The sequence below is a fragment of the Aethalodelphis obliquidens genome, unplaced genomic scaffold (assembly GCF_003676395.1).
Source record: "Aethalodelphis obliquidens isolate GAN/ISIS:26980383/991018 unplaced genomic scaffold, ASM367639v1 scaffold42, whole genome shotgun sequence".
Taxonomy (NCBI): domain Eukaryota; kingdom Metazoa; phylum Chordata; class Mammalia; order Artiodactyla; family Delphinidae; genus Aethalodelphis; species Aethalodelphis obliquidens.
Genome location: NW_020837986.1, coordinates 13034720 through 13049673, shown reverse-complemented (window position 1 = coordinate 13049673; position 14954 = coordinate 13034720). Strand labels below are relative to the sequence as shown.

Sequence of the window (14954 nt, the reverse complement as noted above, 5' to 3'; positions counted from 1 at the left end):
GCCCTCCCCAAATTTACCTATATCTAGTGTATTCAGATTTTCTTTAAACTTTGACTCTGAAAGGTAAAAAAGATGTCATTATTTTCATTTACAGTTTTTAGATTATGAATGATGTTGAGCATCTTTTTGTGTCTGACCATTTGAACTTTTAAACTGCCCATTCTTTTTTTTTTTTTTTAATACTTCTTATTTATTTATTTATTTTTGGCTGTGTTGGGTCTTCATTGCTGCGTGTGGGCTTTCTCTAGTTGTGACGAGCGGGGGCTGCTCTTCTCTGTGGTGTGTGGGCCTCTCACTGTGGTGGCCTCTCTTGTTTCGGAGCATGGGCTCTAGGCGCGCGGGCTTCAGTAGTTGTGGCTCACGAGCTCTAGAGCACAGGCTCAGTAGTTGTGGTGCACAGGCCTAGTTGCTCCACGGCATGTGGGATCTTCCCAGACCAGGGCTCGAGCCCATGTCCGCTGCACTGGCAGGCGGATTCCTAACCACTGCGCCACCAGGGAAGCCCTTAACTGCCCATTCTTATCCTTATGGGTTATTTGTCCTTTATTGGTTTGTAAGAGCTCTTGGTGTATTGAAGAAATTAGCCCTTTGTCAGGTGTGTGGGAAATATTTTTATTCAAATTGTCTTTTTCTTTTTCTATGGTGATTTTTTTTTCATTTTCTTCCTTCTTCCTTTATATTCTTTTTCTTAATAGCTTCTGGATTTTGTTTTCTTCTTAGAAAACTTTCCATGTCAAGATTGTTTAAAAGTATAGCTATATTTTCTTCTGATACTGCTCTTATTTCAGTTTCTACGTTGAAGTCTTTTCTGTCTTCTCCAATACCAGTTTGGATAGCTCTGTATTTTAATATTTAGTAGAACTAGTATGCCTTCATTATTTTTCTTTTCAAAATAATCCTGAAGTAAAGGATAAGTGTGAAACTGACTAGAGTGATTTGTTTGTTGGTAGTAAAGCATTGAATTGGGGGAGGGGCAAGGAAGACAAAGTATTGGAGAGGAAAAGAATTAGAGAGGGAGGGTAAAGGGAGACAAAAAGCAATTAATCTGTGCCATCAGGTTCTTCTTTGGATACCTCTAATCATGAGGTATCCAAATTATCTCCGAGCTTGGCTCCCACAGTGGGGACAAACTTCTGATCACTCAGCTCTGCCAGGTTTGGTACAGCTGGACTTCCTTTACTCTGCAGATAATTTGCTGTGTGAACACGTCACTTCCCCTCTCTGGCCTCCTGGATTACTTGACTCTGAGGTTCTTCAAAAGGTGTCTTTTTTTTTAATTTATTTATTTATTTTTGGCTGTGTTGGGTCTTCATTGCTGTACGGGCTTTCTCTAGTTGTGGTGAGCGGGGGCTACTCTTCGTGGTGGTGCATGGACTTCTCATTGCGGTGGTTTCTCTTGTTGCGGAGCACGGACTCTAGGCGCGCAGGCTTCAGTGATTGTGGCACGTGGGCTCAGTCTTTGTGGCTCGCGGGCTCTAGAGCGCAGGCTCAGTAGTTGTGGCGCACGGGCTTAGTTGCTCTGCGGCATGTGGGGTCCTCCCGGACTAGGGCTTGAACCCATGTCCCCTCCATTGGCAGGCAGATTCTTAACCACTGCGCCACCAGGGAAGTTCCAAAAGATGTCTTTATGGAACCCAACTCTGGGTGGAACTTTGCCTTGTTTTGTTCAACCTTTAGGTTGCTTGGGTTGATGGAATGTCCCATATTTTCAAGGGAATCATGAATTTCTTGAGTTTTATGGGAGGTAATGAGGCTTCTGGTTCACTCTCCTCACTAGGGTAGGGATATCCCCTTTCACCTCCTTCCTTGGTCACCTCCTTCTCTCTGATTTGCTTATGGTTATGGCCTTTTCCTTAGCTAGATAACTCTCTTGTTGGAAGTTTCCTTAGATTGAGCATACATCTCCCTCCTTGCAGTGGACTCATTGGTCCTGCCTTCCGATGCAACCCAGAGCAAAGCCACTCTGCCTTATCAAGCACACACTCTGTGTACTTTACTTAATCCTTACCAGCATCATCACTCAACCGCCCTGCCATGAGTTTAGTATTACTATTTTCTTATTACAAATAAGAAACCAGAGACTCAAAGAGTTTAAAAAACTTGCCCAAAGTCACACAGCTAGGAAGTGGTGGGTCAGGGCTTTGAATTCATATCTGTATGGCCCCCAAAGCCTGTGCTTTTTCCACTACACCAGTGGTTCTCAGAGTGTTATCCCAAGACAAGACCAGCAGTACCAGCATCTCCTGCGGACTTGTTAGAAGTGCAGATTCCCAGGCCCTGCTCCAGAGCTACTGAAAGAGACATTCTGGGGGTCAGACCCAGGAATCTGTTTTAATAATCCCTCCTGGTGATTTCCTTGCCTGTTCAAGTTTCAGAACCACTGCCTCCCATTCTGCTTCCCCACGTGGCTGCTGCTTCTGTTCACATCTGACCAAGAATTTATAGGTAATTTCTCTAGGGCTGGATATTACTATGTCTCTGGAGCAGAAATGTGCTGCACACACACACCTTTCCCCCGAACACAGACACACGTGGACTTGGTAACCAGAGTCATTTTTAAAACTGCAGATATGATGTATCTCTTTCCTACTTAAAGTTCTTCAGTGTCTCCCCAATGCACTAAGGAGAAAGCCCAAACTCCTCAGTGTGACTTTTGTGTGATGTATCCCTTACCCGTTTTCCAGTCTCCTGTCTACACAGACCTATTCATGCTTGCTACTCACATGAACTAGAAATGTTGTCATCACCTGGGAGCTTGTTAGAAATACAGAATCTCAGGCCCCACCCCAGACCTGCGGAATCAGACTCTGCATTTTAATAAGCCCTCCAGGTGATCTATATGCACAGTAAAGTTTGAGAAGCACCAGCCTACACCTCACCTGCCATAAACCCCTTATGGTTGCTCCAGGCCTTCGTGCCTGTGTTTTGCTCTTTCTGGAACACGTCTCTCTTCCCTCTCCTTTCCCTTCAGGCCCTGGGTAGGCTTGAGTTCTTAGATCTGCACCCCATCCCTCTAAGACTGGGCTTGTTGCTGGTCCTGTGTACTTCTTAGCCTCTTAACTGATAGGACAAGAGACTAGGCCCTCCATAGCATCTGCATCTGGGACCTAGTATTGCCATTGGCTGATGACTTGTCTCTGTCCGCCAGCTGGCTGAAAGCTCCTCGTGGGTGTGCATTCTGTGAGGCTGGCACAGTGCCTGACATATAGTAGGTGTTCAATGTAGTGAGCTGATTTCTGTACTGGTTAGAGCATGGGCCTTGGAGTCAGACTGCTTGGGTATAAATCCTGACCCAACTAGTGTTATACCGCCTCTCTGAGCCTCAATTTCCTCATCTCTGAAATGAGAATAGTAAGAGTCTCTATCTCATAGGATTGTTGTCAAGATTAATTGATTAACTGGGTTATTGCATGAAAAGAACCTAGAAGTGTGCCTGGCACATAATCGGTATCCAGTAAATGTTAGCTGCCATTGTTATCATCTTTTAATGCAACTCACCTGCCTGAAAAGAGCATACCTGTTCCTGTACATTCTGATCTTGGGCAAGTTATATAATCTCAGGGTCTCAGGTTAATTGGCAATCATCTGGGAAACGGTGATAGAAATCCCCAGGTAGTTAGTTATAGTTGCCAGAATCGTGCAAGTCAGTGTTTGTAAAGTGCTTAGCACAAAGCAGGGACTTGGTAAATGGAAGGAAGGGACTGTTTGTGCCACAGTGCCTTGTACCTACTTTTAGGTGCTCAGTGACTCTGTGGCTTCTTGTTACTTTTTAATGTTGTTTTCCGCTAGGGTGAGTATTTTCTTTGTTGTTATGTCTTTTTGTTTGTTTGTTTTTTGTGTCTACTTGCTCCATTGGTTTGAGACTTTGGAACAAAAGGGTATTGAAGTCTTTCAGGATTTGCTTTTCATTCCTCTGCAACCTGAGCTCTCATGGAGCCCTTGAGTTCCCCAGGGCAGTGTCTCTCTGCTAAGATTGGAGGATTCTGTTTCAAAAGAACTGGAGTAACTTCTTAGATTTAATTGGCTTGATAACCATAAGAGATTGTAATCCTCTGCCCTGGCTTCACATCACATATCAGATAAGGCAAAAAGTCTGGACTCTGGCTTCCTAGGAAGGGAAATTTAGAACACATATATATTTAAAAAAATTTTATTGACGTATAGTTGATTTACAATGTTGTGTTAATTTCTGCTGTACAGCAAAGTGATTCAGTTATACATATATATATATTCTTTTTCATATTCTTTTCCATTATGGTTTAACACAGGATATTGAATATAGTTTTCTGTGCTATACAATAGGACCTTGTTGTTTATTCATCATATGTATAATACTTTGCACCTGCTAATCCCAACCTCCCAATCCTTCCCTCCCCCACCCTGCCTCCCCCTTGGCAACCACAAGTCTGTTCTCTATATCTGTGAGGAGTCTGTTTCTGTTTTGTAGATATGTTCATTTGTGTTGTATTTTAGATTCCACATATAAGTGATATCATACAGTATATGTCTTTCTCTTTTTGACTTACTTCGCTTAGTATGATAATCTCTAGATCCATCCATGTTGCTGCAAATGGCATTATTTCATTCTTTTTTATGGCTGGGTAATATTCCATTTTGTGTGTATGTGTGTGTGTGTGTGTGTGTGTGTGTGTGTGTGTGTATACACAGATACACACACACACACACACGTATGTATTTGCCACATCTTCTTTATCCATTCATCAGTCGATGGACATTTAGGTTGTTTCCATGTCTTGGCTGTTGTAAATAGTGCTGCTATGAACATAGGGGTGCATGGATCTTTTCAAATTATAGTTTTGTCTGGATATATGCGCAGGAGTGGGATTGATGGGTCATATGGCAACTCTATTTTTAGTTTCTTGAGGAACCTCCATACTGTTCTCTGTAGTGGCTGCACCAGTTTTCATTCCCACCAGCAGCGTAGGAGGTAGAGCACATATATTTTTGATTAGCAAGAAATAATGATGTTAACTGTGGGCTTTTCATTCGTGGCCTTTATTGCATTGAGGTAAGTTCCTTTTATACTTTTTTTTTGAGAATTTAAATCATGAATGGATTTTTTTTTTTTTTTTTTTTTTTTTTTTGCCTGCATTGGGTCTTCGTTGTGCGCAGGCTTTCTCTAGTTGTGGCGAGCAGGGGATACTCTTCACTGCAGTGTGCGGGCTTCTCATAGCAGCTGCTTCTCTTGTTGTGGAGCACGGGCTTTAGGAGTGCAGGCTTCAGTAGTCGTGGAGCGTGGGCTCAGTAGTTGTGGCTCGTGGGCTATAGAACACAGGCTCAGGAGTTGTGGCACACGGGCTTAGTTGCTCCGTGGCATGTGGGATCTTCCTGGACCAGGGCTCAAACCCGTGTTCCCTGCATTGGCAGGTGGATTCTTAATCACTCCACCAGGGAAGTCCATGAATGGATGTTGAACTTTGTTAAATGTTCTTTCTGTGTCTATTGAAAAGATTATGTGATTTTTTCTTTCGTTTTGTTAATGTAGTTTATCACATTGATTGATTTGCATTTGTTGAACCATCCTTGTATCCCAGGGATAAATCCCACTTGATCTTGGTGTATGCTCCTTTTAGCAAGATGTTAAATTCAATTTGCTGGTATTTTATTGGGGATTTTTGCATCTGTGTTCATCAGGGATATTAGCCTATAGTTTTCTTTTCTTGTGGTATCTTTGTCTGATTTTGGTATCAGGTGATGCTGGCCTCATAAAATGAGTTTGGAAGTGTCCCCTCTTGTATTTCTGGAAGAGTTTAAGGATTGGTATTAACTCTTCTTTGAATGTTTGTTAGAATTTACCTTTAAAGCCATCTAGTCCTAGACTTTTCTTTGTTGGGAGGTTTTTGATTACTGATTCAGTCTCCTTTTTATTCAATTTGTTGACCTATAATTGTTCACAATAGACCCTTATGATCCTTTTTGTTTCTTAGGCATCTGTTGTAATGTCTCCTCTTTTATTTCTCATTTTATTTATTTGAGTCTTTTTCTCCTTAGTGTTGCTAAGGGCTTGTCAGTATTTTCAAAAAACCAACACAGTTCTGGTTTTTTTTTTCCTATTTTTTCACATTCTCTTTTCAATTTATTTCTGCTCTAATCTTATTATTTCCTTACTTCTCCTAACTTGGGCTTAGTTTGTTCTTTTTCTGGTCCCTTGAGATGTAAAGTTGGGTTGTTTGTTTGAGGGTTTGTTTTTTTTTTAATGTAGGCATTTATCACTCTAAACTTCCTTCTTAGTACTGCTTTTGTTGCATTTCGTAAATTTTGGCATTTTTTTTTCTTTTGTTTAAGGTACCTTTAAAATTCTTGTTCAACTTCCTCTTTGATCTAAGAGGGTGTTGTTTAGTTTTCACCTATTTGCAGGTTTTCCCATTTTCTGCTGTCATTGAGTTCTAGTTTCATTCCTTTGTGGTCAGAAAATATACAGGGAATGATTTCACTCTTTTCAAATTTGTTAAGACTTGTTTTGTGACCTAACATGTGGTCTGTCCTGGGGAATGTTTCATGTGCACCTGAGTAGATGTGCATTCTTCTGCTGTTGGGTGGAAGGTTCTATATATGTCTATATATATAGGTCCATTTGGTCTGTAGTGTTGTTCAAGTCAGCTGTTTAACAGTTTTCTATCTGGATGTTCTATCCAGTATTGTAATTGGGATATTAAAGTCCCCTACTATTATTGCATTGCTGTCAATTTCTCCCTTCAGATCTGTCAATATTTGCTTTATATATTTAGGTGCTCTGATGTTGGGTGCATATATATTTATAATTATTTTATCTTCCCATTGAATTGACCCTTTTGTCATCATATAAAGACCTTCTTTGTCTCTAGGCACAGCTTTTTTTTTTTTTTTTTGGCGGTACACAGGCCTCTCACTGTTGTGGCCTCTCCCCTTGCGGAGCACAGGCTCCGGACGTGCAGGCTCAGCAGCCATGGCTCACGGGCCCAGCCGCTCCGCAGCATGTGGGATCTTCCCGGACCAGGGCGTGAACCCGTGTCCCCTGCATCGGCAGGCAGACTCTCAACCACTGCGCCACCAGGGAAGCTCTCTAGGCACAGCTTTTGACTGAAAGTCTATTTTGTCTGATATAAGTATAGCTACTCCTGCTTCCTTCTGGTTATTGTTTACATGGAACATCTTTTTCTATCCTTTCAATTTCATTGTGTGTGTCTTTAGATGTGTCTCTCGCAGGTGGCATATCACTGGATTTTGTTTTTTTATCAATTCAGCCACTCTATGTCTTTTGATTGGGAATTTAATCCATTTACTCCCCAAGTTATTCTAATGTGCATCAGGGTTGAGAACCAGTATCCTAGATGTACAGATAGGGTATAGAGGTAATAGATGTCTCAGGGATTCTCCCAGTAGGTCCTTGGACAGCTGGAAAGGTGGGAGGTGTCAAGAACTCCTTAAATTTGAGGATTTGAAGAAAATCAGTTATCAAGTGGATATAGCAAAGATTAAGAACCATAGTATTCAACCTGTATGCGAATGTATGATTTTACATTTTTATAGATCAGAGGTTAGTTGATGCTTATTGTTAGCCTGTTCGATAAGGATTTGTTGAGTACTCACATCACCAAAGCCAGACAAGTGATTAGTGCAGGTGGAGAGATGGCAGCTACTTAAACCATAATACAACATGAAAAGTGCTATAGTAGGGCCTTAAACAAGTACAGATTTAAATACTTGTCAGATAACTTAAGCAGCAGTCTTTGAACATGTATAGATGTGAAAGTTCATTTGGGTGTTGGGTAGTTTCAAATTTCTTGCCTCTAGTGTCATCATAGAGATATTTGCCAACTGCCTTGAAAAATAAAGAAGAAAGAGGATAATTCCTCCTGTGGGGGTCTGAAGGGTTCTTGAAGGAGGCAACATTTCAACTGGACCTCCAAGTGTAGGTAGGACTTGAATTAGGTAAGGGCAAGTGTCAGAAACAGCCTGAGCAAAGGCCTTGAAGGCAGCCTCACCTGGGCAAGTCTGCTTGCCAAGGGCAGAGACAAACTTGGGGTCTTCCTGAAGGCTTAGAAAGAAAAGGTGGGAGGTGCTGATGGAAAGGCATCTTGGGGCCAGCAGGTAGAGTTCATTCCATACCAAGCTAGAATTGCTCTAACCTAGGCGTTCAGAACAGTGATGTTTTCTTTTGCCTAATTTATTTTATTATTTTTCTTAAGTGGTATAAATATGTATAATCCCCAAAGAAAAACTGGAAAATACAGATATGCAAAAAAGGAAAACATCACCTCATTTTCTCAAACATAACTTTAAAAAAGAGGGGCATACCTTGCTGAGCAGGGTTCTATCCCCTGCTTTTTCTACATAAATCTAAAGCTTGAATACTCCTACTCAAGAAGTATATCATCATGTTTAATGACTACATAAAAGGATAAGTGGTTACACCATAATTTAACCCATTCCACTAATACTGGACATTTTACTATTGTAAGTTGTGAACTATTTCACTATTTTAAATAACCCTGTGGTGAACATCCTTTTATGTACATTTTGGCATATTTGTCATATTTTTCTTAACATGTCTAGAAGTAGAATTGCAGGGTCAAAGAGTATGCACTTCTGGGGGACTTTTTTTGGGGGAGGATTTTGATAGCGTCAAATTGCCCTCCAGAAATGTTTCAGTTTATAATCCCTCCAGCCATATGAAAATATCGAAACAGTGACATTTTAATATCTAAAACTAACAGTATCATCTTGGTATAGTCATTAATTCTAAACTGAACTTCTGAATTGCTTTTGGTTGCCAACTTATATTATTCAAAAATTCTAGCATATTGTGGAAATAATTCTTTGCCATTTTTCATCTGTTGATCCTTCCTGTAAGATAAATTGATTTGTGATTTGTTGATAGTATCTATGTGTGAGGATTGTCTGTTTTCTGTATCATTTTTCAAAAATTTAGAGTTGGGTTATTATTTTTAAATGACTTTTGGCTGACATTTGACGTCAGTAGTACAGGGTTTGTCTTCCTTGCATTTAGTTAACTGGAATTCAGGTTCAAAGAGGAATTTGAGGAAAACAAAGGACAGGATTTATTTCTCTCACACAAAGCACTCAATCTAAGGACTGCCCAGTGAGGCCTAGCGAAGAGAGAGGGCTAGAATCTTCTGATGACTGGTCAAGTGGAGGAAATCCTCCACTTGATGGAGAGGAAATCAGAAGCTGTAACCAGCCCACAGTCAGTAGGCTTTCTCTCACAGAAAGAAAGAATAAAACTCTGTTTGTTGTTGCTGTATCAAGGCAAACCCATGCTACTAAAGGCTTCTCTTTGTATGCCCATGGAATATCTTCAGAGGGATTTTCAAGGAACTGGTGCTAGCAGTTGTCTGTGGGGAGCTGAAGAGGGAGGAAGATTTATTTTTCATGGTTATACCCATTTGTACTGTTTGAGTTACTGGATTGGCCAAAAAGTTTGTTCGGGTTTTTCCATAATCTTTGCAAATATTTACTGTATATGTTTTGCTTTTTCAAAACTTTTTTAACCTAGTTATTTTTTTAAAAGCCTCTCTTACGCATGGTTATGTAATATGTTAACATTAGAGGAAAGTGGGTGAAGAGTATATGGGAACTCTCATAGTATATTCTGTAAATCTAAATTTATTTAAAAATAAAAAGTTTAAAAAAATGACAGAGGCGGGGAGCATACTGACTTCCTATACAGAATCCTACCCCATGAGACATTTTTCCACCTTTTTGTCGTGTCATTTCTTTTAAAGATCTTGCTTTAACCCCTAATTCTGCTGACTTTGTGATTACCAGATTCAATACAACTGTCTTAGCCATTTTTCACTGTTTTTGTTGGGGTCAGACTATTATTTCATATTTCATAATGCACATCAGCTGACAGATACTTATAAACATCACAGCAGATCAGAGGAAAGCACTCTATGAATATATTGCTTTTAAGAGTTTGACCAGGCTTTGTATCTAAACTAGTGCACAACCTCAGAACCTTAAACTTTGAAAGCCAGTTTTCCTCAACTTGTGCTCCTGGTAAAAACACAGATGAGTCTACATTTTTGGCAAGCCCCCTGAGTGATTCTGATTCCCTGTAACACTGAGTTCCAGAAAGAATTGTCTGAGAGAGAGAGAGAGAGAGAGAGAGAGAGAGAGAGAGAGAGAGAGAGAGGGAGGGAGGGAGAGAGAGAGAGAGAGTGTGTGTGTGTGTGTGTGTGTGTGTGTGTGTGTGTGTGTGTGTGTGTGTATGGTGGTGATGGTGACTTGAAGGATGCGGGGACAGGGTAATCAGGGGGCTGTGGCCAGTGTCCAATGGGAGTAAATGAGGGTCTGAAATGCCACAGCGGTAAAAGGGGTGGAGAGAGAAGGCAGATGCAGCCGCGCAATTGAGTTCGTGATCCAGGTGCGTGGACGACAAAGTTCCTTGTTCAAGACAGGCAGAGGGAAAGAAGCTCTTCTAGTACCTTGAGGAGGGGGCGAAGCATATTAATGGAGGGACAGAGATGCTTTGATGGGGTACTTCTTGAGGTGGGTAATTGATCTTTCTTGCCTTTGATTCCCAGGTGCCAGGCACTAGGGACATAGTCCCTGCTCCCACACAGATTACATTCGAGTGAAGGGGGACAGATAATACACAAGGAAACAGATACATATGCCCATGCCAATTAGCTGAGTCCATGAAGAGAAGTGGAGTAAGGGGTTGGAGAATGGGTGATAGGAGCCCTGAGGAGGCCATTTAGACGGGCTAGTCGGCGGAGGCTTCTCTGAGGAAGTGACATCTGAGAGAGACCTGAATGAAATAAGGGGGTGAGCCAGGCAGGCACCTGTGGGAAGGGCATTCTGACAGAGGGAGCAGTGAAGGCGATGGCCCTGAGGGGGTGGAGAAGGACTTGCTGTCAGGAGACACGAAGGCCGGCGTGAACGGAGCTGAGGAGGCAGAGGGTGGGAGGCGGCGGGGTCAGGACAATTTTGGAGGCGGTTTGTAGGAAAATGTATTGGTACCATTGGAGCTTCCTGACAAAGCAAGCCCGTTGCTATGTGGAGAAATGGGAATTAATGGGACACTGTGGAGCTTTGTTTCCTGCTGGCCCTACAGGACAGTGATACATGTGACATGATGAAAGGGACATTGCTCTAAGAGTGGGGAGCCGTGGCTCCTGTATTAGTCTGCCCTTTTGCCCTGCTGTCAGTTACTGCGCTCAGTTTGGGGCTCATTTCTGGAAGTGCAGGATCAGTGCCTCATAGCACCCTTGGGGGCATTTAGAGGGTAGCCTTTGGGGGGCCTCAGGCTTCTCAGAGTGGGGATGAGACTGTGTCAGTTAAAGCAGATGTGACGGTGCCCCAGAGGGCTGTTCACCTCTTTCCCCCATTCCGACTGCCACCTCTCTTCTTCCAAGCAGGATTGGTTGCCGTGGTCCCTGCTGCTTCTCTCTCTCACGTGTGATACCGGGGCCTTCTACGTTCCTGGGGTCGCACCAATCAACTTCCACCAGAACGACCCTGTAGAAATCAAGGTAAGTGCGTTCCTGGTCTGTGGGAGCCAACTGTTGCCCAGTTGCTAGGCAGCCTGGCCAGAGGACTGTTGCGAGCTGGTCACGTCCCTCCTGTGGTTGCAGAGAACCCAGACCAGTGCTGCTCAGCCTGGGAGGAAGAGGATTCACTGCGCATGGCTGGGGCAGAAGTGGTGTGTCCCTCGGGCCCCGCCCGCCTCTCCTCTCTCTCTGCCTCTGGCTGTCTCTGCATCTCCCCCTGTATGAGTGCATTCTCTCTCTCTGTCCCTCTCTCTCTTTCTCTTTGGCTCTGTCTCTGTTTCTGGTTCTTCCTGTGTCTTTGTTTCTCTCTCTTTCGCTCGCTTATGTGCCCACCTCTTTCTGTGTCTCCATCTCTCTCAACCTGCCTCCTTCTCTGTGACATCTCTGCCTCTCTCCATCCTCCTCTATGTTACCGGCTTTCTCTGCATAACTCATATCATCTATGTATACGCATGATTATTATGGCCTTTTTTTTTCAATTTTAGCTTCTGCCAGGATTCTCCAGTTCAGTATTTCCAAACGGTGCACTGCATATCTGAGTGGTGGTATATGAGATGATTTTAAGTGGCTGACACGTATGTTTTATGTTAATAGCTGTTTTCTTTTAATTATACTAGAAAATATAGCCATTACTTCAACTCATGATTCCATGGCTGTCATTGTTGGGTTTCCATTTTTAATAGTGTTAAAATGTTTGCTTCTTTTTTTTTTTTTCTTTTTTTTTTTGCGGTACACGGGCCTCTCACTCTTGTGGCCTCTCCCGTTGCGGAGCACAGGCTCCGGACGTGCAGGCTCAGCGGCCATGGCTCACGGGCCCAGCCGCTCCGCGGCATGTGGGATCTTCCCGGACCGGGGCACGAACCCACGTCCCCTGCATCGGTAGGCGGACTCTCAACCACTGCGCCACCAGGGAAGCCCAAAATGTTTGCTTCTTAAATAAAGGTATTTACCTAAAAATGAATCATATCCAAGAAAATAGCAGAATAAATGGTAAGTAGATAGAGCAAGTTGGTACATGAGTGATTCGGATTTGAAAGCATTGTCCTAAATCAGAGTCCAGAAGAACAGCCAGCTGGGCCACCTCACCTTGTCAGCCTAGATGCCCACCTGTGGGCCAGTCACCTGTGACAGGGTTATGGGAGAGTCCTTTAAAATATGGCTGATCGGGGCAGTGGGCAGGCTGGCACCTTGGTTAATGTCTCGGACTCTTGGTGGCATTTTCAGAGCCCTAAACATGGCTGAGGGTTGGTGGTGGATCTTCTTGGATCTCATTTCCCAGGAAACAAACTCTAAGGTGGAGATTTGGTGCAAGAGATTTATTGACTAGGCGCCCAGTCCTGGAAGCAGGACTGGGCAGAGGGAGATATTAAGCTGTGATAAACAGAGTCCTATGGAAGGCTCTGGAACTGGAGTGGCCAGCTGCAGAGTTCTCCCACATTGAGGCGAGAGGACTGGCCACCAGACAAGGGGTGTGACCTTGTTCCAGAGCTCCCAGCTATAGGGACTCCTCTCTACCATCACCCAAATATAACCACTCTTAATACTTTGGGTTATTTTTCTTAGTCTTTTTTTTCTGTGCAGTGTTTACAGTGTAGGGTACTCGGCATTCTCACACTTCCGTAAACCCCCAGCTTCTTGACTACCACATTGGTCCCCCATAGGCAAAATAACGTATAGTTGAAGTTTTTAAGTAGTCCTTCAAATCCTTAGTGATTCTGTACAAAGGTCTAGCAAAACTTATAAAGTAATGAAAATAAATTCTTTTCCTAAAATGTACATTTCTTGTTGATGGGAACCACATCTTTACTGGTCTGTGCAAAAGCAAAGCAGTGAGATTGTGTGAAAATAAAGTTTTTATCCTGTCCTAAGCATCACAGTGTTCAAAAGGGGGAACAGAAGCCCAGAAAATCACAAAGGGCCATCCACCTGACATGCTGTCATGTACATGTGCCTTTGTTTGCCACCACATTTTGGGCATTTGCAAAATTATAAATTGCTACATGTCATGCTTATTTGGGGCATTAGATGCAAGCAACTTTTCATTATCCAGGGGGAGTTAACCAGTTTAGAGGTTAAAAATATAATATATTTGTGGAAAAACGAAAACTACCACGAATCAAGTTCTACAAGGGCTGGGATATTATCTTTCTCGGTTACTGCTGTGTCATCAGCTCCTAGTACATAGCCTGGCAGGGTGGATAAATACATATGATCAATGACTATTAGAAAGTGCCTGCATTTAGAACTATGTAGTAGTAACAAGCAAATGCACCATTCCATGTGTTGCATTACTGTGAGCATCCCTCTTCCTTGGAAGTCAGACTTGTAGTTTTCGGGAACAATAATTAAAGTCACCTTTATTGAGGATTATTTACATGCCAGGCATTATGCATGGCTTAGCTCAAGATGCCCCCTAAGAGCCCTCTGAGGCAGATACTGTATGTTTTAGAGATTTACTGAACATTTTACAGTTACGGAAACTGAGGCCCGAGGAAGTGAACCAACTTGTCCAAGGTCACATTGTGAGGGAGACATAGGGTTAGTTCAGAGCCCGGCTCTTAACCGCCGCAGTACCCTTCCTCCCAGTGCCTCTGCCAGAAGTCCCCCCTCCAGAGCAAAGCTTGTGGCATGGGGAGGACAGGGTGGCTCTGGCTTCAGTCCTGCCAAGCTGGGCATGTGAGAACTACACCTTGGGTGGGAAGGGAGAGGGCGGGAGGGGACATAAAGGTGAGACTCAGTTTCTTTGTAATGTGGATTCTTTTTTGATTGTCCAGAAGGAGAGAATGCTAAGAAACACAGAATAACAGGCTGTTATAACAGATAATAACTTTTCGGTCATTTCGCCTCAAGCAGTTCATGAAATGCTTAATAGAGGTCCCCCGTCCTTCAATCCAACATCTAAAAAGCTCTGAAACTTAAGAGTTTTTCTAAACTCATTGTAGGCGAGACCTGACCTGAACTGTTTATTAACTTTATTTTTCCCACTTAGTATGAATATTTTTGCATTTCCTTGTCATTGAATGTGGGGTACTGCTCCAGACCCAGCTGGGGGGTGTTATAAAACCCATGGTTTTATAATATACCACATTGCTCTTTTAAAATTGGAAAAATTATTAAATTAAATTAAATTAATTTATAAATTAATGTAATAATGTAATGTAATGTAATAATTATTAATGTAATAATGCCGAGTATACTAAAGATGAGTGGGTACCAGGGAGGATTACTGAAACAGTCATTAAATTAAATTTTAAATCTTTTAAAATTAAATTAAAAATCCTAATTCCAAAGCAAGAATTTTAAGTAAGGATTGTGGACCTGGATTCTAAAAACTATTTATACTTTCAGATGGTGTATGAGGAATGGTTAATAGTTTTTAAATAGCAAAGATAATTTTAGTTGCATTTAAATTAAAATTTGGGACTTCCCTGGCCG

At 42.4% G+C, this 14954-nt stretch overlaps 1 protein-coding gene across 1 annotated transcript in view; it reads left to right on the top strand.

Moving 5' to 3' along the window:
- Positions 1-14954, top strand: part of TM9SF4 (transmembrane 9 superfamily member 4) — a 56719-nt gene that overhangs the window by 12520 nt on the left and 29245 nt on the right. The window contains exon 2 of the mRNA XM_027078622.1: positions 11388-11501. Coding sequence (XP_026934423.1) covers positions 11388-11501 — 114 coding nt within the window. The remainder of the gene's footprint in view (positions 1-11387; positions 11502-14954) is intronic.